This window comes from Dryobates pubescens, chromosome 8, assembly GCF_014839835.1.
Source record: "Dryobates pubescens isolate bDryPub1 chromosome 8, bDryPub1.pri, whole genome shotgun sequence".
In the NCBI taxonomy this organism is placed as follows: domain Eukaryota; kingdom Metazoa; phylum Chordata; class Aves; order Piciformes; family Picidae; genus Dryobates; species Dryobates pubescens.
Window position 1 is genome coordinate 33544514 of NC_071619.1, and position 27760 is coordinate 33572273.

A 27760-nucleotide genomic window follows, 5' to 3' on the forward strand; every position below is an offset into this window, starting at 1 on the left:
AACATCCAGTAGCTGAAGGGGGCCTATATGAAAACTGAGGAGGGACTTTTTACAAGGCCATGTGGTGATAAAACAAGAGGGAATGGATTTAAGCCATAAGAGGGTAGATTTACACATTAGAAATTCTTTACAGTGAGGGTGGGTAGACACTGGAACAGGTTGCCCAGGGAATTTGTGGATGCCCCCTCCCTGGAAGCGTTCAGGGCCAGGTTGGGCAGGACCTTGAGCAAGCTGGTCTAGTGGGAGGTGCCCCTGCCTGTGGCACAGGGGTTGGAACAAGGTAATTTTTAAGGACCCTCCCAACCCAAACCTTTCTATGATTCTGTGATAAGCGTCCTCTGCCTACAGGTAAGTAGGCATAGACACACATATATATAATGCATGTGTATACACAACATATATAAAATTCCAGTACTGCATATTAAATTATTTTTTTATGACAGATTCCAGTCATAGCTTTAAAAAAAAAAAAAAATAATAATGGAAAGACAGCATTTATAACAAGGACAATTTTGCTTCAAAATATTCTGGCACCAAGTCCTAGAAACTTCATAGAATCACAGAACAGTAGTGGCTGGAAGGCAGTCCAACCCCCCTGCCAAAGCAGGACACACAGGGACGTGTCCAGGTGGGGTTTGAAAGTCGCCAGAGACAGAGGCTCCAAAGCCTCTCTGCGCAGCCTGGTCCAGCGCTTCAGCACCCTCAATGTGAAGAATTTTCCCCTCCTATTTCCGTGGAAACTCCTGTGTTCGGTTAGCGTCCACCGCCCCTTGTGCAGTCACTAGACACCAATGAGAAGAGTCTTCACGTCAGCCCTGTACTTTAGCAGTACAGAAACTCCTTCTACACAAGCTTAATCTATGCCGAAAGTCGCACTCAGGATCCTCAGGAATCAGCTAAACCCTAACTCAACGCCAAGGCGCCTGCCGTTCGCACGCCCCTCTGCACCGGGGCACCTCCACGCAAGGCTGAGGTTGGGAGAAAGCTGCGGCAACACCGCCGCTCCAGCAGGTGGCGCCACTCCGGAGGAAGTGCTTGCATGACCCGCGCCCTCCCGGCGTGTCTCGGGTTTCCGGTGACCCCTTCCCTCCCTGCCGCGGGCGGCCGTGTGAGCGCGTCATGGCCGCCTCGAAGCCCGTGGAGGCGGCGGGGAGCGGCGGCGGTGGAGGTTCGGGATTGTCACGCTGGCAGTTGGCGTTGGTACTGGGGGCGCCGATTCTCCTGGGCGCCGGCGCGCTCTACCTGTGGGGGAGGCGGGCAGCCCGCCGCGGCGGCAAGGGCGCGAATGAGCGGAAGACCCCCGAGGGTCGGGCGAGCCCCGGGCCCTGCGGCAGCGGCCAGCCCGATGGGCCCGGCCATGAGGAGATGGTGAGTACACGTTAATCCCCGGCGCTGGCGGAAGGACGCTGCTTTTAACGGCAGGGGCTGGGCTGGCCTCGGCTGCCACCGCTGGGAATGGGTTGTCGGGGACTGAACTTGTGGGCTTGGGCCACGATCGGGTTTGAGGGTGATTGTCCCACCACAGGCGGGGTCGTCTGGGGCTGGGAGGGGGGATGCTTGGCCTCCGGTCTGCGGAAGGCACGATCAAGCGGGCTACTGCCCCTGCCTAAAAAGCCATTGTCAAAGTCCTGGTCATTGCCTTGGAGGACGCGTGTGAGAGGATGGAGCCACGGTGCAGCCGGTGGCATCCTCTTGTGCCAGACGTAAAACAGATGGAAGGTTGGCCCGTGTGACCACGGAATGCTTCTAAAGTGCTTTGTCAAGAGGATTCGGCCAGGCTCTTTTCAGTGGTGCCTAGTGGCAGGACATGGGATAGAGGGTGCAAAGTAGAACACGAGAAGGGCCATCTGAACATGATGAAAAACTTTGAGGATGACCAAGCACTGGAACAGGTTTCACAGAGGTGGTGGAGTTTCCTTCTCTGGAGAGATTCAAAACCCACCTGGTCACCTGGTTCCTGTACAGCCCTCTCTAGATGAACCTAGTTTAACAGGGAGGTTAGACTATGTGATCTCCAGAAGTCCCTTCCAACTCCTAACTTTCTGTGTGATTTTGTAACTGGCTGGTTTTCTCACCTTGGTATGGGTTGTAGTACTTTGTTCAGAGTGCATATATTTATTCCAGTCATGCTACTGCAGTTTGTGAAAGTAGCTTCCTGAACCCATCTTGTCATGAAGTATGTGTTAACCAGGTGACTGGGTCAGACAAAGCCCTGCCATTAGGTGAGCATTTCTGCTTCGGAAGTGTAAAATGCCTATGAGTAAATTGCTTCCAGAAGTAATACTCTAAAAAGGAAGTCTGTGATTTGTTTTGTGTTAGTCTGGATACAGCAGAGTGGGAAGAAAACACCATCAAAATCTTTCGTTAGCTGAAATATTTTCTGTGAATATAGCCATGCAGTTCAAGTTATTGAGACTTCAGAGTAGAATTTACCTAAATAGATAATGCTTTCAAAACTTACATTTATACTGTTAGAAACTGCTATTCTGGGAATGTTCAGATAAACTAGTCTGTACAAAAAAGGAAGGACAGCATGGAAGATCAGAGTCCAGATCAGAGCTGTGATTCTCTTGTATGTATCTGTATGTGGAAAAACGCCTCTTAAGATGCATGTCTTGCACATCTGCAGCCACCGCTGTACCATGGTGGCCATGTTGTATTACTGAGTTGAGATTACAACTGACAGGCATGGTTAAAATGGTGCATCTGGCAAGCTGTGTGGCTTTGGGAAGAAAAATGCCTTAAAAGATACTCCTGCATTTTCTTCAGCCATTCTTGTGTACCACCTGAAATGCTCTGAGCTGTCAGAGCGCGGTTTGTTTCCGTTTCCTCTCTGGAACGATGGGGAGATTAAAAGCCAACTTTGGGGGATTGGAAAAGATTGGAGAAGGTCAGGTTTAACCTTGATCATTTCAGTGATGAAGATTAGCCTTAGAGAGTGGGCGGGCAGTGGCGGGAACATACGGGAGTGGTGAGGAAGGTGGCAACTTCCGTAGCTAGTGAATCATAGGTACCCTCAGGCGTTCCTGGAAGCTTAGCGAGTGGCAAAACCGATGCTGGGCCTGGAGGCAGTTATTTGGGTGCACCAATTTGTTCCTTGATGAGCAGCTACTGAGCAAGTAGTGTGCAGAGGGACAATTTCAGACTTTGTTTACTGTGGTAACTTTGTCTTGTGGCTGCAAACAGCATCTGCTATATTTATGGCAGTGTGCTTGCTGCATGTTTGCAGGCTACTCGTGAGCTTTGTGTAGCTGCAGTGACTTTGCTATTACTATTTTAACTGGGCTTCTTGATTGTGTGTTTCTGAATTGCAGTATAGACTATCCAGTGGTTTGTAGTAATTCTGTAGTTGTGCTTGAAGAAAACACTTCAAACATCTGAAACACTTAAAACAGTACTTGGTTTTAAATATTGGGTGTCTAGCTCCTTCAGATTGCTCACAAATTAAATTACTGGGAAATGAGGCATCGAAGAGTAAGTATATGGTTGAGTTCCTTGATGAATGTCACTGCTTACACTGTAAAGAAATGAGAACTATTACTTAGGAAAAATGTAGAAGGAGGGTATCAGATTTGCCTCTTTGTATGAACTAATCCTCAAAATGTCTGCTGCAGGTTGCCTTGGCTGCTTTATGTGTGTGGGCAAGAGTGCCTTCCTGTTCCTCATATCCTTAGAGGTGACACCATATAGATATCACATTTTCACACATTTTATTAGTTACAGGTATTAATGACAAGACACTTAGTTGAAAATTTAACCATTGCAGATGCTTTACTTGTTAACTACCTGCATTGTATTGGTCTGTGGTTCTAATCATCTTTTAAACTCAGTTGGACTTCAGATACAAATTGGTACAGTGACTAAGAGTCAGTAATTAATTTCACAGTCTAAATACAGAGGGAAGTATTTTAGAAAGCACATAGGTCAATAATTAATGTGCAGCCAACAACTGTGTGTATGTATGTATCAGGTAACTATTCTTTTACTCATAAATGCAACTTGTGAGTCAGACTTTCTTGTGCACTCCATTAAATCAGCTTTTGTACCTTTTTGATGCTCTGTATGCTGTGAAGACACACTCTTGATAATTTTTGTTTGTTCTTTGAAAATATGCAGAGTCTAAAATCTTGTTTGGGTTTTTCCAGACCTCATACAATTTCATGTGCACTTCAAGCTTTTCTTTTACCTGCTGTGATGGTCTCACATTTTTTCCCCAGCCTGTCTGCGCTAGAGGATTCTCCTCGCATAGATGCGCTGTCCAAGTGTGTGGCCTGTGACTGACATGTTGGCAGAAGCCCTTGGCACAGGTGCTATATCAGGAAAAGCTGAACTACTTTTGAGATGCCTTCTCCTTTAAGCACAGCTCCTCAACAGTACAGTGAACTGGTATTATAGGACCAGTTAAGTGGCAATGATACAGCTGCAGCTATGGGTGACTCAAAGGTCAGGAAGTCAAGCTGCATCTGTTCATTACAGAAATTGACATTGTTTCTTATAATGGAGATGGAATGTTAGTTACTCCATAGCAGCAGTTGCATTTTACCTGTTCTCTTACTTTGTAGTGAATGTTGCACAACTGAAACATGTTGGGGAAGTAAACTGCTCTGCATTTATTGCATTAATTCATGTCCAGTTAATTCCTGTGGTTTTTTTTACTTATTCCATGCTAACTTCTTAGCAAGTTTATAGCCTGCTTGTCTGACAGGAGTGAGCACTGATCAGTCAGTGAGGTAATGTGTTGGTTGCTTCAGTGTCATGTTAAAATCTCTTCCTTTTCAGGTCTATGATACATTCCAGTCCTTAACTCTTTCAGCGAGTTTGTAAGCTAAGCCTGTGGGTTTGGTATGTGAGGAAGCAAGAGCAGAGGTTCTTGTTCAGTCAGTTATGGGGCTGTGTGCATTGCAAAGTCCTCTGGGTGCACAGCATTCACTCTGCACATTTTCCTCTGAGCTGGATATAGTCCTCAAGTTCAGTGGTGGGTGAATGAGGCCAAACTCCTTGGCTTGTGTGGTGCCACATACCAGGATCAACAGCCAACTAATGTGGCTTCTTTCCAGTGTCTATTTTAACAGTAATTGCTGAATGTTGCCTATTTCACTGCTTTGACATTAAATCAGTGTATCAATAAATTAAACCTTTTTGTCTAGCTATACTTCTGTTCATACTTACTCTGATCTAAGCAAGGAATGTAAAAGTTAATTCCTGTTGTGCTTTGCACCTGTTTCTTAATAAATCCCTCCATTGACCTGCTGTAAGTCTTTTATGTTTGATGTCAGCTGTAGTGGATAGATGTAGAAAACTCTTCAATGTGTGTATAAGAGCACTAAAACCATTGTTGGGCTCTTATGCTTAGCTGACTTATTTGTGATAACTGTGAATGACAAACTCAGCAACCTGATGTAGTTGGGGATGTCCCTGCTCACTGCAGGGCGTTGGACAAGGTGTTCTTTGAGGGTCCCCCTTCCAACCTGATGCAATTTGTGATTTAAAAGGAAAGTGATTGAGAAAGTTGACAAGTTACACTGTAAAGCTGAGCAGAATTATTTCTGACTATAATGGATCCTTTCTTGTGCTTTGAATTTACATCTTAAGCTCATGTGGACATACTTTTTCTCATAGTGGTTTTAGCACTAAGGAGAATCTTAAACCCATTTATACTCAGTGCCTTTCAGTGGAGGTCTGAGATGAGACTCATGAAGAACATTAGTCAAAAAATAAAGAGCAAAGATAGGTATTCAGTACCAGCACTTAGTCAAAAAAGCCCAAAACCAACACTATTAAAATTCATTGTGGTACCTGATCTCATCATGAGGCTCAAGACACTTGGAGGGAAGAAATATATCTAAACCTGGGCATTCATTTTTTTTTGCTTCCTATATTCTTTTTCTTTTGGGCAGGTTGATGAATTAGATGTCTGAAACAGTAGCCCACCCTCCATGCCATTTGCCAACAAGGGGCTCATGCAAATCCTTTTCAGCCAAAAGAAAATGCTGAAACTCGGGGCTTATGCTTCTGTTGTGAATCACTGTTGTCGCTGGCTGGCAGGAAATGTCTTGTTCTGCTTTGCAAACCAATCTCCCTCAAACACAAAGTTCTGAACTGATACTTTAATCATATTGGCATTGCTGGGTGTTACTGAGCTTTACTGTTCTTCCAGCTAGCAATTTGTTGATGTTAAGTTGCTGTTGTTTCTGAAAATTCTGTGTGGAAAGCACATTTGCTGAGGTTAAAGTAACAGTTAATAATTTTTTGTCAGTGCTGTCTAAAGACAGTTAGCTATCTGCTTGTTTAGTTACCTAGATAATAGAGTGCTTCTCAAATAAACAAGTGTCCTTTGGCCTAACCTCTGTTTTAAGACTTGTTTAATAAACAGTTGCTGAAGGCAGTCCTGAGATGTTATTTGTAATGTAACTGCAGATAACTTTTCACCTGGTTGTTTATACTGCCTTAGCAGATAATTTATTATGAACTTCCATTAATTTTTTTGAGCTGTTTTGCTTGATTCACAGATAAGTTTTTACCAGAAGATGACAAACCAGAGAATTCCCTACTCTATAGGAACCTTCATCTTAGGTACAAAAAATAGCCAGTTCACCTCTCAGAGTGGCAGGCAGTCAGGTGAAGAGCAGGCAGATTGGAAAAGAATGTGGAGAATACTATATTTGTCAGAAAGTGGAAGAGAAGGTGTGAGGTGTTTTGATTACTTCTTCATGTGGTACATAGCGTTTGCCTGCATCATGAGTTACCTGTGTGTTACAAATTAGTTTTTGTGTTCTCATTTGTGGTATTACAAAAAGGTATTGCAGCATAAAATAAACAAATAAAACCAAGCAAACAGATGAAACCCAAACAAAACTTCCACCAAAATAACAACAACAACAAAACCCAACGGGTAAACCAAAACAACAAAACCCCCACAAATCAAAACAAAACCCAACAACCGAGAAGCCACAAAAACATACCAAAGCAAAGAAGGGACTCAGGAGGTTCAGCTTTTTAGTGGTTTTGGTTTCATAAGGCTATACTGCAGTTAGTTAAGTTGTAAAGAGAAATTATTGAGCTTTTTTTGGGAAGGAGAAGAAAAGTAAAATGTCACCAAATGAAAATAAAAGCTGTCTTTTTGTCTTGCTTTGTTTTGTTCCATAAGCTGCTTCCTTGTGTACCAAAGCTGTAAAACAATCCACTATGTCCTGCTACATTTTCTATGGTAAAAGAGTTTCATTATTGCCAAGAAGATAAATCTCATCAGCATAATTTTTGGCATTTTATCACCATTTGGGCTTCAAAGACATAGAATCATAGAATTGTTAGGGTTGGAAGGGACCTCAAGGATCAACTAGCTCCAATCCCCCCTTCCATGGCCAGGGACACCTCACGCTAGATCAGGTTGCTCAGAGCCACATCCAGCCTGGCCTTAAAAACCTCCAGGGCTGGAGCTTCTACCACCTCCCTGGGCAACCTGTTCCAGTGTCTCACCACCCTCGTGGTGAAAAATTTCTTCCTAACATCCAATCTGAATCTATCCATTTCTACTTTTGTTCCATTCCCCCCAGTCCTATCATTCCCTGACACCCTAAGAAGTCCCTCACCAGCTTTCCTGTAGCCCCCTTAAGATACTGGGATGCCACAATAAGGTCTCCTTGAAGCCTTCTCTTCTCCAGACTGAATAGTCCCAACTCCCTCAGTCTGTCCTCATAGGAGAGGTGCTCCAGCCCTCTGATCATCCTCATGGGCCTTCTGTGGACACACTCCAGCACGTTCAAATCCTTCCTGTAACGGGGGCTCCAGAACTGGTCACAGTTCTCCAGGTGGGGTCTCACTAGAGTGGAGTAGAGGGGGAGAATCACCTCTCTCAGCCTGCTGGCTATGCTTCTCTTGATGTAGCCCAGGATGTGATTTGCTCTCTGGGCTGCAAGTGCACACTGCTGGCTCATGCTGAGCTTCTCATCCACCAGCACCCCCAAGTCCTTTTCTTCAGGGCTGCTCTCAAGCCAGTTGCTGCCCAGCCTATATCAGTGCTTGCGATTGCCCCAACCCAGATGCAGGACCTTGCATCTGGTCTTGAACCTCATGAGGTTGTCATGGGCCCAGCTCTGCAGCCTGTCAAGGTCCCTCTGGATGGCCAAGGTGTGGCCTAACCAGTGCAGTGTACAGGGGCAGAATGACTTCCCTGTTCCTGCTGGCCACACTATTCCTGATACAGGCTAGGATGCCATTGGCCTTCTTGGCCACCTGGGCACACTGCTGGCTCTTGTTTGGCCTACTGTCAACCACTACCCACCAAGTCCCTCTTTGCCAGGCCGCTCTCCAACCACTCGGAGCCCAGCCTGTAGCACTGCATGGGGTTGCTGTGGCCAATGTGTAGAACCTGGCACTTAGATGTGTTCAGTCTCATGCCCTTGGACTCTGCCCTTCTGTCCAGCCTAGCAAGGACCCTTGAGACCGCTCCTAGCCTCTAACAGATCAATTCCTGCCCCCAGCTTGGTGTCATCTGCAAATTTACTGATGATGGACTCAATGCCCTCATCCAGATCATCAATAAAGACATTAAAGAGCATGGGGCCCAGCACTGATCCCTGGGGGACACCACTAGTGACTGGCTGCCAGCTGGGTGTGGCACCATTCACCACCATTCTCTGGGCTCAGCTTCCAGCCAGTTCCTAACCCAGCACAGAGTGCTGCTGTCCAAACCATGAGCTGACAGCTTGGCCAGGAGTTTGCTGTGGGGGACAGTGTCGGAGGCCTTGCTGAAGTCCAGGTAGACCACATCCACAGCCTTCCCCACATCTACTAGGCAGTGTCACCTGATCATAGAAGGAGATCAGGTTGGTCAGGCAGGACCTGCCCTTCCTAAATCCATGCTGGCTGGGCCTGATCCCTTGGCCATCCTGTAAGTGCTGTGTGATTGCACTCAGGATGACCTGTTCCGTAATCTTGCCTGGCACTGATCTGGCCCTTCCTGTGGATGGGCATCACACTGACCACTTTCCAGTCATCTGGGACCTCTCCAGTGAGCCAGGACTGGTGAAAAATGATGGAGAGCAGCTTGGCCAGCTCATCTGCCAGCTCTCTCAGCACCCTAGGATGGATCCCATCCAGTCCCATGAACTTCTGGGGAATCAAGCGGCTAAGCAGGTCTCTAACTACTTCCTCCTGGATCACAGGGGAACTGTACTGCTCCCTGAATCCATCTGCCAGCTCAGGAGGCCAGTTGTCTGGAAGACAAGCTGTCCTGCTATTAAAAACTGAGGCAAAGAACATGATGGTCCAGTACTTGATGTTAGCAGTTGGACAAAGCAGGTTGTGCAAAGCTGTTAATTTGTCTAGCACGTGGAAGGCAAAACAGCTTTGTTTTCCCTACTTGATTTGTCTTGCTCAGTAGGTCTTTCCACAGAGTGTTTTCCATATTTAATTCATAGTCTGCTGAGTCAGCTCAGGACTGACATGGATTTTATAGACTAGATGTATTTCACTAGAGAACTTCTAACTTGAATTGCTGTGAGGGCTTTGTGGTCTTCACATACTTAGACTTGGCAGAAGTAACTTAGCTCGTTGCTTTTTCTGATCACTAGTCACATAAGAATAGACCTGTTTGGCTTTCCAGAGAGAGGTCCCTGCATTGTTTGATCCAGTCTGTAGTGAATTTTTTGAATAGTTAGTCTCCTGTCTGATTGTTGTGGTTTAGGCCCACCCAAGCTGGCAGCTAAACACCAGTCACCCAGATCCATTGTATATCTTTGAGGATCAGCCCATGGGTGCATAGCTTGAGTGCAGTGATGCCTATTTGAACTGTCCTATCATTTTCTTTTTCAGAGCCCTCTGGATAGAGCCCAAGCAGCCAAGAACAAAGGAAACAAATACTTTAAAGCAGGAAAGTATGAGCAAGCTATTCAGTGTTACACTGAGGCCATCAGCCTGTGCCCTCCTGAGAAGAACCTTGATCTTTCTACCTTCTATCAAAATAGAGCTGCTGCCTATGAACAACTGGTGAGAAAGATAATTATCTGTCTGTTCTAAAAAGTTGCATTATAAATTGTGTGGTTTGTCATTTTTGTCCTCTGAAAGACCCCAGTTGGTGCTATCTGCTGTCTTCATAATGAGATGCAGTTGCTTGCAGCTGTTTTTCACTAGCCCATCATACTTTTTCACATATGAATAAAATAGCTTTCTGTTAACTATTCTTGGTCTATCACATGTAATTCTAATGTGCAAGACAAGGTTTCAATATCCTCTGGAACAATTTGCTTGTATGCAAGTTAATTTTGCCTCTCTCTGCTCAACTATTCCTTTTACTGTTAAGTGAAAGACCAACTATTTTGGAAGGATGCTGCTTGAGAAATTAAGCAAACAAACAAACAAAAAATCACAGAAATCCTACTAAAGCCAAAAAATACATTTTGCACACGTGGAAGTAACATTTTCTTGACAGCCTACTTGATACTATCCTTTTAGAAGTCACATTGGGCAGATGCAGACTGGAAGGAAATGCTTTACAGTAAGGGTGATTGTGAGGCACTGAAACAGGTTGCCTGGGGAAGTTGTGGATGCCCTCTCCCTGGAGGTGTTCAAGGCCATGTTGGATGAGTCTTTGAGCAGCCTGGTCTAATGGAAGGCATCCCTGCCCATGGCAGTGGGGTTGGAACTAGATGGATCTTTAAGGTCCTTTCCAACCCAAACTGTTCTATGAATCTCTAAATGAATCTGTGAACTACAGTATCAGTAGATCTTTCCTGTGAGGTCTAGTTGGTGAGTTGTATAAAGCTGGCTTTGCATAGTCTGAACTATGAAGTAAGAGACTTGATCTCTAATGAAGTGATTAGAGAGATCTAGTCTTGGGAGTTAGAAGAAGGACAAAATATTTCTTGTCTAATCAAATAGCACTTATTAACACTAATTCATGCCATGATTAGTCCCAGCTATGTGTGATTCCTCTTGTTCAGACATGAGAACAGCCTGTTTTCATAATCAGTTTTGGAAATAACTGGATTTTTATTTCTTAATACCCATGACTAGCCCTGCTCCTACCTATCCATTTATCATCCCTCTGTAATGACATAGCCTAGTGAATGTAAATAACAGTTAAAAACCAATACATGTATTTCATCACTTTGTTAAATTTCTTTGTTGGTTGTCATTATGTTTTCATCTTTTTTTCTTGTGCTTGTTTCGTGCCAGTCTTTCAGTCCTGGTCTTGCAAGCATATTAGCATCACCTTATTGTCTTCTCCCATATGTTCTGTACACACTGTCTGGTTTCCTCTTTCTGTAGGAATTCCTTTTCTCTTTTGTGGCTCTTCGGGTGTGGGTGGCCTCCCGCAGTGCCTGGCAGTTTCTTACTGAGAAACTTGCAGAAATAGGAGGAGGCAGGTAGAACCAGAGCCCTGGGAACTGCAGCTGCTGTTAGGTGGGCATGATCCTGGAGCTGGTAGCAGAAAGTTGATATAAAGCAGCTGAGTAGGGCCTCTCTCATTGTGTTGTTTCTTCTACCAACAGCAAAAATGGACAGAAGTGGCACAAGACTGCACAAAAGCTGTCGAGCTTAATCCTAAATATGTAAAAGCTCTCTTCAGACGTGCAAAGGCTCATGAGAAGCTAGACAATAAGAAGGAATGTTTAGAAGGTGAGTGTCTCCTGATGTGCATGCTTAAAAGTGGAAAGATGGTAACTTCTGGGTTTGTTTTGATGTTACTTCCACAGTAGTACAGAATTACTTATTTCAAACCACTCACAGCTACTGCAAATGCATTTCATTCCCTTGTAAGTAGAAATCTGTCTCCAGTCTTTCAAGCTGTCATCCACCTACGTGGGAAAAAGCTGCTGAGAAGTTGCTGTTACTGCAGCCACCTAAGGTATTCTTTTTCCAAGAAATTCCCAACATTTTATAATAGAATTAATCTAATACACTGAGTGGATAACCCAGACAACAGTCATTATACTTCCATACAGCAAGCAAACTTTCTTCCTTGTTTGTTTTAGAGACATGCTACTACTGCAGAAACCACAGTGGTTTTGTGGGTGGAGGTACAGGGTCAGACACAAGGCTTATGGTCATTTAAATGCTTTTGTCAGGGATTAAAGGAAAACAGCTTCAGTAGCATTTTGTTCTGTTCTAGAACTGTTACAAAGATTGTAACATATGTAACTTTTGTTTTCATAGAATCATAGAATGATTTAGGTTGGAAGGGACCTTAAAGATCATCTAGTTCCAGCCTGGCCTTGAACACCTCCAGGGAGAGGGCATCCACAAGCTTCCTTGGCATCCTGTTCTAGTCTCTCCCCACCCTCACTGTAAAGAATTTCTTTCTAATGTCCAATCCAAATCTACCCTCTTCCAGCTTGAAGCCATTGTAGCTTATTCTTTCACTGCAGGCCCTTGGAAAAAGTGGCAAATGTTACCACTGTGGATTTGGCAGAAACTACTGTGTTCAAATCCTTCTGATTACTATTCCTAACAGAATGTGTTCTGAACTGTCCTGGAGATGTGATTGAGAAGCCATCAAAATTCAGGAGAGCTGCAGATCAGGTGTGCTGTCTGAGGACACATCTGAATTAAAGACACTGTTTGAAAGGACCCATTTAAATTTTTATCAAGTGAAATCATTCTTGCTGGTCTAATGTTAGAAGCCAAATACAATTTTCAGCTGTGCTCATTATATCAAAGGAGGACAGAAAATAAGGCAGTGCTCTGTCCTATCTTACTGTCGCATTAGTTTCATTATGCATAACAGGTAAGAGTTAGGTCTGCTAAATTAGATGCTAAATAAAATGCAGACATTTTATTTATTTATCTATTTACTTACCTTCTGGCAAAATGCTTTTCTGTCCTGTGAGATCATAGTGACAAGAAAAGGACTGATAAGGTCATTTAATGTAGTCCTTTTCAATCACTAATTAATTAACAGCTGCATTGCCAGAGTGCTGTAATAAAATCTAAACTTTATGTAGTTAGAATAAACTAACAGACAATAAAAGCCCTGAGAAAGATCGCATCCCTGCCATAGCAGCATAGCTTTTAAATGTAGCTCATTTTAATGTTAGTGGCAGTAATGTGCTAGTGTTTCCAGCAGCTCTTTTCAGCCTAGGTTTGTGTTTGATTTTGATCTTGCAGTTATTTTGAGGTCTGAAAACTACTTGCTCTTCCTGAGCTACATTAGTTTTCTATATGTGATACTACTTTTACCTGCCAACCACACGTGGCCAGTATAGTCCCAGGATGTAGAGTATGTCCATGTAATGGAGGAAAGCAATACCAAACAAAACCCCACACACAACCCCCACACCACCCCCAGCACAAAGCTCCTCCAGTGATCCATGGCAGTATAATCTGGGAAGATGTTGCTGCTTCATCGAAATCCAGGCACTAGTTTAGACCAAAGCATATCTGCTAAGGTCATACAGCTTGGTATACCCGCACACTGTCCTTCATGCTCTTTCTGGATGTAGTGTGTTTTCCCAGGGATTCTGATGTGCTTCTTGACCTTGCCAGAGTTGTGAGGAGCTACTGTATAAATTATGGCATAATAGTACCTATAGCAGTGTAGAGTTACAGAGACTGCTAAAATTCCAGGGTAAGATGCTTTCTGTTCAAGTGTGTTCAAACAACACACTGCTTGAATGTCAAGTCCAAGCTCTGCTCATCTTCATTCATGTTTAAGTGAGAATTAAATAGGAAAATCAGTGGTAGCATTGCATTAATTAGAGGATGCAGAGAAATAAAGTACCATAAAAGCATACTTCACACTGCAAAGCATGATTCAGACAGCAATGAGTTAATACTTGCAGAGGCTTTTCTGTGTGAGAATGAAGGTTATGTGGTATTGACTGGCACTTTAGACAGGCCAGCAAGGCTATTTCTCTTACACTTGCTCCACTCCAAAATCATAGAAGTGAGCAGAAAAATTTGAGAGGTAATATGGGAAGATTTCTTGAACTGAGGAAGAAGCAAGCTGTGGCAGGGCTGACTGTCCCAGAAGACAAAGCTGTGTTAGCACTTTTAATGTGTACCTCACATGAACATGATTTATACCCTCAAAGTTTTGAAATGGTGAAAGCCCCTGCTGGAGGTATACACTTTTCACTGTTCATGTAAGTGTGTGATGAAAACATGAAGATAAAAACAAAGGTTATTTCATTTGCTGTGATGAAGTCCTTTTATCCCAAGGAGATCATTTTGGATAGAAATTTTTATCTTGCACAACATGGTAAATACAGCAAACTGGAGACTGAGGCCCTTTCCCTCAAGCAAGGCATCAGTTTGGCAGTGACTCCTTGTAACAGTGGCACATTCTAGTGTACTCCAGTGACTATCAGAATTTGTCTTTAATCTCACTTTTGTATGTTGTTTCCTAGATGTCACTGCAGTCTGCATTTTAGAAGCCTTCCAAAACCAGCAAAGTATGTTATTAGCTGATAAAGTTCTTAAACTCCTTGGGAAAGAAAAGGCCAAAGAGAAATATAAGGTAGGACTTGTGATATTGCTGACAAATTCTGATTTCACTTGACTAGCTGTTGAAGTGTTGATTGTTGGCATTCTGTCAGTTGTTGTAAGCAAGTCACTGTCTTTATCTGCTGAAGTGTAAGAATCCACGTGAAAGGTTTTATACAAAGCTACTGTTGTGCCCATGTTGTTTTCCTGTGGAACCTCTCCCCAGGTTTTTGAAACCTCAGCAGGGAAGAGAGATCTATTTCTAACAATTGTTTCCCTTTAATTTTTAAACTTCATTCATTACAGTATTGGGAAGATACCTTAAGCTGGCATGCTGCCCTCTGTGGAGCTTTGCAACATAATGGAAAACAGAATCTGTTGGAACAGCAGTAGCCAAATACAGAATCATAGAATTAATAAGGTTGGAAAAGACCTCAAAGATCATCAAATCCAACCTGTCACCCAACACCTCATGACTAACTAAACCATGGCACCAAGTGCCACATCCAATCCCCTCTGGAACACCTCCAGGGATGGTTACTCCACCACCTCCCTGGGCAGCCCGTTCCAATGTTAACAACTCTCTCTGTGAAGAACTTTCTCCTCACCTCCAGCCTAAACTTCCCCTGGTGCATTTTGAGACTGTGTCCTCTTGTGGTGCTGGTTGCCTGGGAGAGGAGACCAACCCCCTCCTGGCTACAGCCTCCCTTCAGATAGTTGTAGAGAGCAATAAGGTCTCCCCTAAGCCTCCTCTTCTCCAGGCTAAACAATCCCAGCTCCCTCAGCCTCTCCTTACAGGGCTTGTGCTTGAGGCCTCTCACCAGCCTCATTGTTGTGTATCAGGTGGTTGAGTTAGCTATGTGTCTTGAGGCAGGAAGGACTAGAAGTAAAAGTTCAAAATACACAAAAATTGTGGCTCCATATGTCATCAGTAGCTTAAAATGAGAAAAATGATGATTGAGGGAATTTTTTCCCCAGGTCATTCTTGGTTTTATAAAGAGAAAATGTATGTAGGAAAGGTTAAGTTTGCAGCAGAATTCATAGAATCATTAAGGCTGGAAAAGACTTCAAAGTCATCAAATCCATGCTTTATAAAGTGGCAGAATAATACTGGTTTAAGTTTGGGTTATTTTTTACAAAACCAAAAAAACCCCAACCCACCCAACCAAAAAAAAAACCCCTAAACCCTGACAAAATAATAAAAAAGGGGCAAAAATAGCATTGCTTAATTAAAAATGATGCAGTGTGAAGTCACATCTTTTTATTAGTGGTCAGACTTCTTGATGCTGTCTGGGAAAAGGCACCTTAATCTCCCCACACCCACAGATAACTTGTGACATTGGTTTGTAGCCTATTTCTGCTCCATTTCTGTAAATGGAAGTTTTCTGGTTTGCACTTGGATGCATTTGGTGTGTTAATGTTTGGAAACTGCAGAAGAGAGTGCCAAGGAGCTGCAGGGATAGCCAGGAGCAGGCATGTTAAATGGCTGTAGTTGGGACAGATACTAAAAACATTGTTATTATCCTTGCTTGTTTTCTGTGGCAGTGGTTGAAGTACTGAAAACCATTCTGGCTCTGCGATTCCTTCCTATAGTGTGGTGGTGGTACCACCAGGTATGCTCCAAACAGGCTGTGTCGTGATAGAACTTAACAGAGAAATTTGGGAAGAGTGCATAATGACTCTTCTTGCTGGGGAGCTTCAGTTGTAATCTTCATGTACAGTGTTGATTTTGAGCAAGAAGCAACTTTTTTGTCTGAAGAAAGGATTTTATATGAGAGGTATTAATCTTGGGACTTCAAGTGGAGTGTGTTTTATCTGGCCAAGCTCCACATACAATACTATTGCCTTAGTAGTTTTCCCTGTAATGATGGACAGTAGCCTCTCCTGGGCTAGTTGGAGAAAAGGACATACTGTCACTTGGAATCAGCCTGAATTTAGGCTCATGCTTAAACTGACAGCTTGCATTTCTCACCCAGTTTATGTACACATGCAGTGTTAGTGATCTCTGCAATATCTTATGAGATCTTAAGAGTCCTCCTTTTTAGCCACACATGAAGAAGATTAATAGAATGATTTGGGTTGGAAGGGACCTTAAAGACCATCTAGTTCCAAGCCCCATGCCATGGGCAGGGACCCCTTCCACTAGACCATGTTGGTCAAGGCTTCATCCAGCCTGGTCTTGAATACCTCCAGGCAGGGGGCATCCCAGTGTCCCTGGGCATCCTGTTGCAGTGTCTTCACTTTGTTTCTGGTGGTGGTGGGTATTGTGTTGTGACTTGAATAATCCCTGAATGTCAAACTATGAAATCAGAAATATCAGACTATCAAATGAGATAGTGGTTCTTTCATGAATGAATATTTTTATCATCAGATGTCTTTATCCATTTCCATATTTACCATCTAATGACTTGAAATTACATTTCTCTGTTTCAGAATCGTGAGCCTCTGATGCCCTCACCACAGTTCATTAAATCCTACTTCAGTTCTTTCACAGATGATATAATCTCCCAACCTTTGCTTAAGGGTGAGAAATCAGATGAAGACAAGGATAAGGAAGGAGAGGCTTCTGAAGTAAAAGAGAAGTGAGTGTCCAGTACAGTTGGTAATTGTTTGTTATTGGAATTGAATCTGTAGTGGTTTTGACATTCTGTTCAGTGTAAGTTGCTGCTGTTTTTGAAGTACTTGACATGGGAAGTCCTGAGGTAACAAAGTGAACCTGTTAAGTGAGAGCAGTGTTAAAAAAGAAACCACTAGGAAAGCCAACTGGCTTGCTCCAAACTGGAGGTGGCTTTGTTCCACTAAACAGGGGAAGGAGAATGAGATTGGGAAGATAGACTGAATGTTTCCTACAGTGTCATAGGGAGAAATTCAATGAAATTCAACAAGGGCAAGCATAGAGTCTTGCACCTGGGAAGGAACAACCCATGGGCCATTATAGGTTGGGGACTGACCTGCTGGAGAGCAGTGAAGGTGAAAAGGACCTGGAGATCCTAGTGCATGGAAGGTTGACCATGAGCCAACCATGTACTCTTGTGGCCAAGAAGGCCATTGCCATTCTGGGGTGGATTAGAAGGGGTGTGGTCAGTAGGTCAAGAGAGGTTCTCCTCCCTCTCCTCTCTGCCCTGGTGAGGCCACATCTGGAATATTGTGTCCAGTTCTGAGCCCCTCAGTTCAAGAAGGACAGGGAACTGCTTGAGGGAGTCCAGCACAGAGCCACGAAAATGCTTAAGGGAGTGAAACATCTTCCTTACAAGGAGAGACTCAAGGAGCTGGGGCTCTTGATCTTGGAGAAGAGGAGACTGAGGGGTGACTTCATTAATGTTTATAAACATGTGAAGGGTGACTGCCAAGAGGATGGAGCCAGGCTTTGCTTGGTGATGCTCAGTGACAGGACAAGGGGCATTGGGTAGAAGTTGAGGCATAGAAAATTCCATGTAAACATGAGGAAGAATTTTTTCACTGTGAGGGTTATAGAACACTGGAACAGAGGGGTTGTGGAGTCTCCCTCTCTGGTGGTATTCAAAAACCTGTCTTGATGCATTCCTATGTGATCTGGTACAGGTGATCCTGCTCTGGCTGGCCCAGGGATTGGACTAGATGATCTTTCGAGGTCCCTTCCAGCCCCTAACATTCTGTGATTGTATGACAAGAGAGGAAAAGAGTCTTTGTTAATGAAAACTATTCTTATGGCAGTGGTGGCTGAAAGGGTGTTTTTTTCTTTCTGGACTCAGATTGCACATAGATCAGAGGTTAGTTCTGACAAAGAAAACCTTGAGCTTTTTCTAGTTTTGAGTAGAGCTTGTGCAGCACATGAATGGTGCTTTAACTTACTGTGCTCTTTTCCAGTTTATTTTTGGAAGGCATCACTGTTGTCAGTATTAAAACCTTTGCAAACAGCTCTTGGGGGGTTCTGTTGGGTTTTTGGGGGGTGGTGTTTGATTGTTTTTTTAAGCAGTAATACAGAATGTCCTGATCTGCAGGCAGAATCACTGAATCCAGGACATGTAGCTGAGGACAGGGCAGTACTTACTGTCATTTTTACTGGGAAATCCTTTCTTCTGCATATAAACTGCACATTGCAAGGCTTAATATTTCACTTTTCTGACTTGGAATTCCATCCTATCCCTCTTGTTTTAGGGCAGAAGTTATCACTGTCTTTAATGGGGAAAAAGGTTTCAAGGGACAAATGAAAACGAAGCCCAGGGTCCCAAGAGCTTTAAAATGTTTTTCTGGTTTATTTCCAGTGTAATTTAGCCATTGCTTGTCTAAATTGTTTTAAGCCTGTGGTGGCTCCATCCAGGAGTTACTTATGATCTTGGTGTTATAACTGAGTACAGCAAAAGGTAGTATTTGTTAGGATGTGATGAGAAATCTGAATTGCAAATGCATTGTTCAGTGAATGCCTGTGTATGTATACAGCTGTCCTTCAATCCTTTACAGCTCTGGCTATTTGAGAGCAAAACAATATATGGAGGAAGAGAACTATGACAAAATTATCAGTGAAAGCACTAAAGAAATCGAAGCAAAGGGAAAGTACATGGCAGAAGCTTTGCTTCTACGAGCTACTTTCTACCTGCTCATTGGCAATGCAAATGCTGCCAAACCAGACCTGGATCAGGTCATCAGCATGGAAGATGCAAATGTGAAGGTAAGCATCCGTCACAGCTCAGTTGGGGTTTGGGGTGACAAAATGTAGATGTTGAACCTGCAGTATTGTTCAAGAAGTTGCTTCTCAAAAGTTTTCAGATGCTTTCATGGGAGCTTTGTGATTTGTCTCCTGTTTTGTCTTCTCTGTCTGAAAACTTGTGGGTGTTTTTTAAGTGCTTGTTGATTTCTGAGCAGTACAAACTAAAGAACAGAGGAAGCTGTATCAACTGGAGGCTTATCCTGTCTGAAAAATCAGTTCAGGGATAAGAGAAAAGTCATTAACTGTGCTTGCATGTTGAACTGCTTCATCAGTTGTAGATGTTTGTAAATATAGGGAACCTGTCTTACAAATCCACAGAGATGGTAGCACAGGCTGACATGCTTGGAATGAAGCAAGAGAGTTGATCCATTTAGAGTCAGCATGCAATTTGTTCCTGCTTAGAGTGACTTAGAAATCTGTCAGTGGGAGAAACTGGTGAAATGAAAACTTTACTGTAATTGTAACAAAGCCTTAAATCTGGAGGAATGTTGGGGTGGGTAATCCTTCTTTACCCTTTTCCTGCAGCTCCGAGCTAATGCTCTGATCAAACGAGGCAGTATGTTCATGCAGCAGCAGCAACCGGTGCTGTCCACTCAGGACTTCAACATGGCTGCTGACATTGATCCTCAGAATGCAGATGTTTACCACCATCGAGGACAAGTAAGAAACATTAGGAAACCCTGGGGAGACCTTGTAGCAGCCTTTCAGTACCTAAAAGGGGCCTACAAGAAAGCTGGGAGAGACTTCTTACAAGGGATTGTAATGATAGGATGAGAGGGAATAGATCGAAGCTTGAGGAGGGTAGATTTAGACATTAGAAAGCAATTTGTTACAGTGAGGGTGGTGAGACACTGGAACAGGTTGCCTAGGGAGGTTGTGGATGTCCCCTCCCCAGTGGTATTCAGGGCCAGGCTGGATGAGGCCTTGAGCAACCTGGTCTAGTGGGAGGTGTCCCCGTTCATAGTGGGGGCGGTGTAACCAGATGATCTTTAAGGTCCCTTCCAACCTAAACCATTCTATGAATCTATGAGATTTTTGTCCCAGTACTTGAATATTTCAGTATATACTGGAAATAAAGATGAGGACATCATTGGAGACACTTTATACTGTTTGTGGAAGAAAAGCACCAACTCTTAGTTGGGAACTGTTGCAGAATAAATGCACAGTCCATTTTGCAGGCACAGGTCAGGCAGATACAGTTTATTTCCATAGCTATAGGAAAGAACACAAAGCAACAGAGGTTCAGCCCTCCATCAGTACAAACTCTGACTTAAGAGTGCTAGGGCTTGTACAAATTTACAGGAGATATAAGCTGTTCTGTGAAGGGGCCTGGTATGCCAGAGTAGCATCTGCATGCAGCAGATGGAACTTGTGTTGCTGATAACTCAGCATCTGCGTCACTGCAGCCTGGACTTGCATCTGCTCAGCTGATCTGTCTGACTTGTGACACATCTGTGTCCTTGGCTAATTTCTAGTCCTAGCGAGACCTACTTCCACACAACTGTAATATAAGAGATGCCAAGTCAAATTCCTGAGGAAGACTTCCATGGATCAAGTGCTTCTCTCCATGAATTCATTAGTGCTCAGAAATAAGAATGATGTTACATGTTGATTGAAAAGAAGCAAAATTTTTCTGCAGATTGAAAATTAGTGTTGAGCAGTAGCTGCACAGTAAAGTAAGAGGATGATAAAGGGACCTCCACTCTTGTGAAAAAGTGAGAACACCAGGAGAAAAAAGCAATGAACAAACACCCACACTTGCACACACACACACAAAACCAAATGAAACAAAACACAAACAAAACCCAACCCAAACAAGTTGAAATGCAAGATGGGAAAGCCAGAATGTTTCAACATCCAAATAGTCACCAGACATTAACTACAGTAAGGCAAAGTGACTGGAGCAAATGCAGCACAGTTTTGGAGGGTGGACATAACACTAAAGCAGAACTGGCAAGAATCTGAGGTGCAAGGGTCTCCATCCCTTGCACGTGGACATTGCCTTTTTGTGCATGAAGCCAAAGTTTCCCTGGTGGCTGTGTTATTTCATGGTAGTGGTGTTAAGTCATGGGACTTGTAGGATTCTAGGCAGTTCTGAAACTGAACTGGAGGTGATACGAATAGCTGATGCTAATTGAATTATTATTGAAGTGTCTGAAGCACAGATTAAATGCAGAAATAGGATTTTCTTTCATTCTGGCTAGCTGAAAATCTTGCTTGACCAAATTGAAGAGGCTGTGGAAGACTTTGATGAATGCATCCGATTGCGACCCGATTCTGCCTTGGCTCAAGCACAGAAATGTTTTGCTCTGGTAGGTGATGTGCTGGTGTTTATCTGTGTGCTTTTTCTTAAAGACTTGTGGAAAACATAATCTGTTTCTCTGTTTTATTCCAAGTTCATGGAAAGGTAGGGCAACAAACACCTCAATAATCAGGTAAAGAAATAATGCAACAGTTTTTCGGTTGGAGTAAGGGTTTGCTACTTTCATTTTGCAGTGCAGCTCTTCTTCTCTGGTTTGTGGTAGAGGAACACAAATCTCACTCCTGTTGTATCACATAAAATGGATTTAAATAAGCTTTAGTGTTGTGGGAAATGGACATCAAGGAACTGGAAACAATCTTATTTCAAGGTAGTACAACGCCTCTCTGTGCAGGAACAGCTTTGCGTGGTGTGAATTAGGAGGAAGTCTAGCCTTGGAGATGTCTAGGCTGTTGAAACAGGGGGGTGCCATTGGCAACTCTTAGGCCTTATGGCTTCTGTTTTTCATCCTTTCTCTTCTCCAAGTCCACTCTATCAGAGACTTGGACACATGGTGGGTTCCTAAAACCAGGTTTGGTAAGATACAGAGGTGAGTCAGCTTGTGGGACTTTTAGTGGTTCAGACGGATACATCTCTGAAGGAAGTGAGCAGAGATCTGATGAGCCTTTCCTGGTGTTTTTGTATGTGGTGGTGTTTTATTGTTTCCTCTTCTTTCCTCCTCTCTTGAATAGTATCGCCAAGCTTACACAGGAAACAATCCTTTGCCTGTGCAAGTAGCCATGAAAGGCTTTGAAGATGTCATTAAAAAGTTTCCAAAGTGTGCTGAAGGCTACGCGCTCTATGCTCAGGTAAATTTTTCTCTCTCTTAAAAGAAAATGCTGTGTTCTCTTGCACCTTCTATCTTGGGTAGCATACATTTCTTAAACATATGAAGGTCTTTGAGAAAAAGTTGTGAGATAACACGCATTGCCTTTTATAAGGTACCTGAATTGATGGGTATGGATGCTGAGGGGTAGAAAAAGTAGACAAGGAATTGCTAGATCCGAATATAAGAAATGAGAGTGGTTAGCAAGAGACAGGTCTGGCCTACAGTGCCCCTTGAATTCCTGCATGTTTGTGCCATCTCACCTGATCATGGAATCATAGAATCAATCAGGTTGGGAAGGACCTCAAAGATCCAACCTGTCACCACAGACCTCATGATTATTAAACCATGGCACCAAGTGCCATGTCCAATCCCTTTCTGAACACCTCCAGGGATGGTGACTCCACCACCTCCCTGGGCAGCACATTCCAATGGCTAACAACTCTCTCTGTGAAAAACTTTCTCCTCACCTCCAGCCTAAACCTCCCCTGGCACAGCTTGAGACTGTGTCCTCTTGTTCTGGTGCTGGTTGCCTGGGAGAAGAGACCACCCCCCACCTGGCTACAGCCTCCCTTCAGGTAGTTGTAGAGAGCAATAAGGTCTCCCCTGAGCCTCTTCTTCAGGCTAAACAATCCCAGCCATTAGAGATTCTGTAGGCAGCTTGGGAGTTAGTGTGTGGAACTAGGCTAACAGTTTTCATTGTGCTACAAATAATATGCACTGGTCAAGCAGAGTTTAGCAGTGTTGGGAGTACACTAGTAACAGCAACTCGTTTCTTCTCTAAGGAATCTGCTGCTGGATCTAGTACACAGCATGAGCTGTTGTGACTTTGAGTAGGTAGGCAGTATGGATGCCTTTCCTTTTGAAAAAGTTATGTTTGAAAAAGGAAAAAGTTGAGACTTGCAGGCACTTCTGGGATGGCTTTGACTTGCAGGACACTTAGCATGTTGCTTGTGGATCTGCCAGGTGGTACTGTGGTCAGCAGGTTGTGCACCTAAAGCCCAGCAGCTTTCTCCTAAAAACCCTCACTTTTGAAACAAGTCTGGTGACCCATGCTGCTGGCCTATAAGAGAGCTGTATCCAATCTCACATTGTCAATATGGTTTTAATTAGAATGAGCCTAGCACAGAGTGCATGTTTTGGTTCTGTATTGACATATAGGTTTCTTTTTTGTTGCAGGCACTAACTGATCAACAGCAGTTTGGCAAGGCTGATGAGATGTATGATAAGTGCATTGACCTTGAGCCAGACAATGCTACTACATATGTTCATAAAGGGTATGTATTGAGTAGGTGACCCTTCTGGTCAAGGGCAGTTGGCATATTTGGATGAATGAACCCAAACTGAATGTTGTTGTTTAGAAGCTTAGCCAGGAGAAACAACTATGTGAAAACATCTGTCAGTTTCTCTGGACTAAGTTTCAGGAAAGATTTCTAAGTGTTCATTCCTAACAGAGTATCTACTGAAAGTGTATCTGACTTTTACTTCAGCTTTGTGCTGAAGTCTTCTCTTTCATAAAACAACTTGTAACAAGTCTTCTTGGGAAGAATTTTACCTTTCATGAGAGTCACTAAACTGGTAACGTGGCTTATTGAAAGTGGCTTTCACAGACATGTTTTGCAAAGCCATGAACTTGCTGTCTTCCCTGCATTAGGAACTAAATACATGTGAATGCATTTCCTTTGTGGGTTTTTTTTTGCTTACATGATGAGGGTTTTGGGAGGAATATGTGAAGTTTGTTCTAAATTGTCTTTCTCTTCTAGTTTACTTCAGCTTCAGTGGAAGCAAGATTTAGACAAAGGATTAGAACTCATAAGCAAGGCCATTGAAATTGATAACAAATGTGATTTTGCATATGAAACCATGGGAACGATTGAAGTGCAAAGGTAATGTTGAGCTGCAGTGTTAACAGCTCTTGCTTACTTTTGAAATCACAGAATCACCAAGGTTGGAAGAGACCTCAAAGATCATCAAGTCCAACCCATCACCACAGACCTCCTGACTAAACCATTACATGAGTCTTCTAGATTTCCTTATGGATGTTAAGGAAATAGCTTAAGATCTTCTCCCCAGTGCTGTGCAAGATCAGTTCTTACCCAAAGTCCTGATTTCTGCTCTGTAACTCTCAGGTTAAGCCTTCCTTTCTCTGGCATGATGCTTTGTATGCTCTGATAAGTTCCCATGTTCACTAATTTCATACTTCCTGGACAGTGTGCAGATGAGGCTGCATGTGGCAATACATCCCTTCTGCATTTGAAGTGACTTCTTCAATCATGGCAAGGCTTCCTGTGTATCTACTGTAGTTCTTAAACATATCTCAGGGGACCATATGTACTGAGGATTCTGAGCTACGTGCTCAGGTCTGGGTTTAATTCCAAGAGGATTGTAGTTTGCAAGGTCCCAGGATAAGGAGGGAGGACTGTTCTGTGACAGTTGTGCAAAAGTTTGGACTGCAGCTGAGTCATCTGGGGTTTTTTTCCCCCCATGTCTAGCCATCAAAAGAACAGACAATTAAAGTGTTGCCATGATGAAATTTGCCAGCAATTCCTATTTAAATAATATGAGCTGGGTTTTGTGGATGATGAGAGATCATTTAGTTGTGCCAGCCCACAAGTCTTTTGAGGAGTGGCTGAGGGAACTGGGGTTGTTTAGTCTTTTTAGAAAAGCAGGCTGAGGGGAGACCTCATTGCCCTCTATAGTGACCTCAAAGGAGGTTTGAGTGAGGTGAGGGGCAGTTTCTTCTCCCATGCAACAAGTGACAGGACAAGAAGAAATGGCCTCAGGTTGTGCCAGGGGAGGTTCAGGTTGGGTATTAGGAAAAAGATCTTCCTAAATAAGGTTATCAAGCATTGGAACAGGCTGCCCAGGGAGTTGGTGGTGGAGTCACCTTCTCTGAGTTACTTAGAAGGTGTGTGGATTTGGTGCTGAGGGTCATGGTTTAGCAGTAGTGGTTTAGCAGTTGTGGTGGGATTGTGAGCTTCAAGTGAGAGGTTGGATTTGATCTCCAAGGTCTCTTCCAACCTCAACAGTTCTATGGTTCTGTTATCTTTGTGGTAAACTCAGTGCCCCACAGAGAACATTTTACCCCTCACTACCATATGTGGAGGCTCTGAAGAGGAAGGCTGTTTAACAGCTGTAGTAGTTGCTTAGGCTTGGTAACAGCTTCTCTGTTTGCTCCTCATTGTTGCAAGTTCTCATGACAGTTCCTCCCAAAGGTCCTTTTTAAGTTGTTAGTAGTGGAGGGAGTAAGTCCTGAAGGAAAACAGATGCTGTCAAGATTAAACATTGCTTTGCTCAGCCTAAGTGTGCTCCATTTGGGTTTATTTCAGAGGTAATCTGGACAAAGCCATCGAAATGTTCAACAAAGCGATCAACCTGGCCAAATCGGAAATGGAGATGGCCCACCTCTACTCCCTCTGTGATGCTGCCTACGCCCAGACAGAAGTCGCAAAGAAGTATGGATTGAAACCACCAACACTGTAAAGCAAGGAGGAGGAAGTGACATTCTGAAGCGAAGCTGCCCGCTTCAGCCAGCCCTGAAGACGCTGTTGCAGACCATGCTGAATGGTGGAACTTAGTTTTTTTTCCCCTGTTCGTGGTGTTGTCATTTGCTACATCCGTTCCATGTTTAGGTGTTGTGGGAGTGGTTGTTCACGGGAGTAACGCAGCGCTGCATCTTGTTCCCTCCGCCTGCAGCAAAAAAAACCTTAAGTGTGTGATGAGGGAAAGAAAGCTGCAGGGGAACAATAAACCTAAACCAAGAAAACGTTGGCCATGCAAATAAAAACTTCACAGTGCTTCACTTCGGGGTGAGGATGGTGTGGGCGATTCTTGCTTTGTCAGTTCATATTAACAGCATGTGGGTTTGGTCTTTCTTTTTTCCCCCTGTTGATTTTTAAAGGTAATACTAGTCAGTGGGGTAAAATAGGTTTCTTTTTTTATATGAAGTTAATTCTTGAGGGTTGATTTTAATTTTGCAAAAGAAGAAAAAAAAAAACAAAACAAGGTAATTTTCAAACTGTTTAATAACAGAGGGTTTTGGTTGTTTTTTAAGTGGAGAGAATCCCTGTAAATATAAGCAGGCATGCACAATCTTCCCTTAAAGCCTCTCCCACTCTCTGCATAACTTAGAAATTGTCCTGTGGCAGCTACTAGGGAATTAAGTTGATAGTCCTTTTTCTCACCCCAGGAAGCCCTAAGGTACTGTATGGAAGAGCTAGTTAAAGAAAGTGGCTGGGGAAGGAGGTCAGGTAATGCTGCTTCAGTGTAGGCTTCACTGGAAGGAAGGCTCTATTCCTGTGCAGCAAGCCTTACTTCAGTGTCACAAGAAATTGTTCTGGAGAGTTCAGAAGGACTTTTCAAGATCGGAAAGCACTGCTGGTAGTAGAGCTGCCGAGGTAAGGTCATGCTTGCATATAATCTTTGTAAATCTCTGCCACTCTTCATTAAATGTAACAGCTAATAGACTCTCTACATTCTCTGCAGTCTCTAAAGACTGCTGTCATCTGATCTGCTCCTGGTAGTAGTCCCTTTGCAGAATGAAGTGAGATAAGGAACAAAGCATAGGCTAAAACTCCCAATAATGGTTTTAGAATCTGTACTGGTTTCCTTGGCTTTAGACCCTGTCTTGTCTAAGATTACAAACACTGTAGAGGGGCAGCAACTGCTCTGCAAACAGCACGTTGGTGAATTATTAAATACTGGCATAGGCCCTCTTCCTCCAGCTAGGAATGTCCCAGAGGGCTCCCTTCCTTTGGGATGATCTTTCTGGTGTAGAAGTCAGCCCATCCTGCCTCTGGCTGGGTTGACGTGGCTGGATAAACCTCCTGCAGATACTTGAGTGATGTAGCTTAATTTACAATATGCTAATTCGGGCTTTTTCCTGTCCTGACATCCTAGGTCTGCTTGTGCTGAATTGTCTAATGTATTTAATCTTTTGAAGAAATGAACCATGCTGTAGTCAAACTGTCTTGTTCTCTAGTTGTGCCACCACAGAGCAGCAGCTTGTGTTTTCAACTTGACCTTCCTTTCTCCCGGCAGCTACAGCTGAGAATTCAAAGGTGGAGAGCAGACAAAAAGATTGAATCATTGTAGTTTAGCTATCCCAGTAGGTGACCTGAAATCATACTGTTGGTGTAGAATTGAAGGCATTGGAAGGTACTGGCAGCTTCTAAGGATACTGCACGTAAGTGTTAAATGTCTTCTGGATCTTCCAGTCTGCATCACTACCCGAGATCAAAGAGAAGCCAGACTGACTGACAGGTCCTGTTCCCCTGAGGAGTTTTTATTCGCATGGCCTTATCTCCATTGGCATTTTCTCCTCTTCACCCTGCCCATCACCCCACTCCTTATCCCACCCCATCAATTAAAGGGGGGAAAAAAAACCCCACAAACAAAAAAGCATGTGCTGTCAATTACTAGCATTCCAAATCATCACAGACTTTTGCCTGTTCTTGACCTAGTTTGAACCTGCACTGAAAGGATGCATTGTCTGTAATGGTCTCTCTTTTTTTTTTTTGTAAAT

General features: G+C 43.5%; 1 protein-coding gene across 1 annotated transcript; it reads left to right on the top strand.

The window, feature by feature from the left end:
* The first annotated feature begins 1078 nt into the window (after window positions 1-1078).
* Window positions 1079-27618, top strand: TOMM70 (translocase of outer mitochondrial membrane 70). Its single transcript, XM_054163649.1, has 12 exons — window positions 1079-1368; window positions 9814-9987; window positions 11493-11619; window positions 14349-14458; window positions 16858-17006; window positions 18865-19072; window positions 19637-19771; window positions 21316-21423; window positions 22103-22219; window positions 23416-23513; window positions 24000-24122; window positions 25566-27618. Exons 1-12 carry the CDS (start codon window positions 1120-1122, stop codon window positions 25717-25719), a joined length of 1752 nt encoding a protein of 583 aa, XP_054019624.1. The 5' UTR covers window positions 1079-1119; the 3' UTR covers window positions 25720-27618.
* Window positions 27619-27760: the final 142 nt, after the last annotated feature.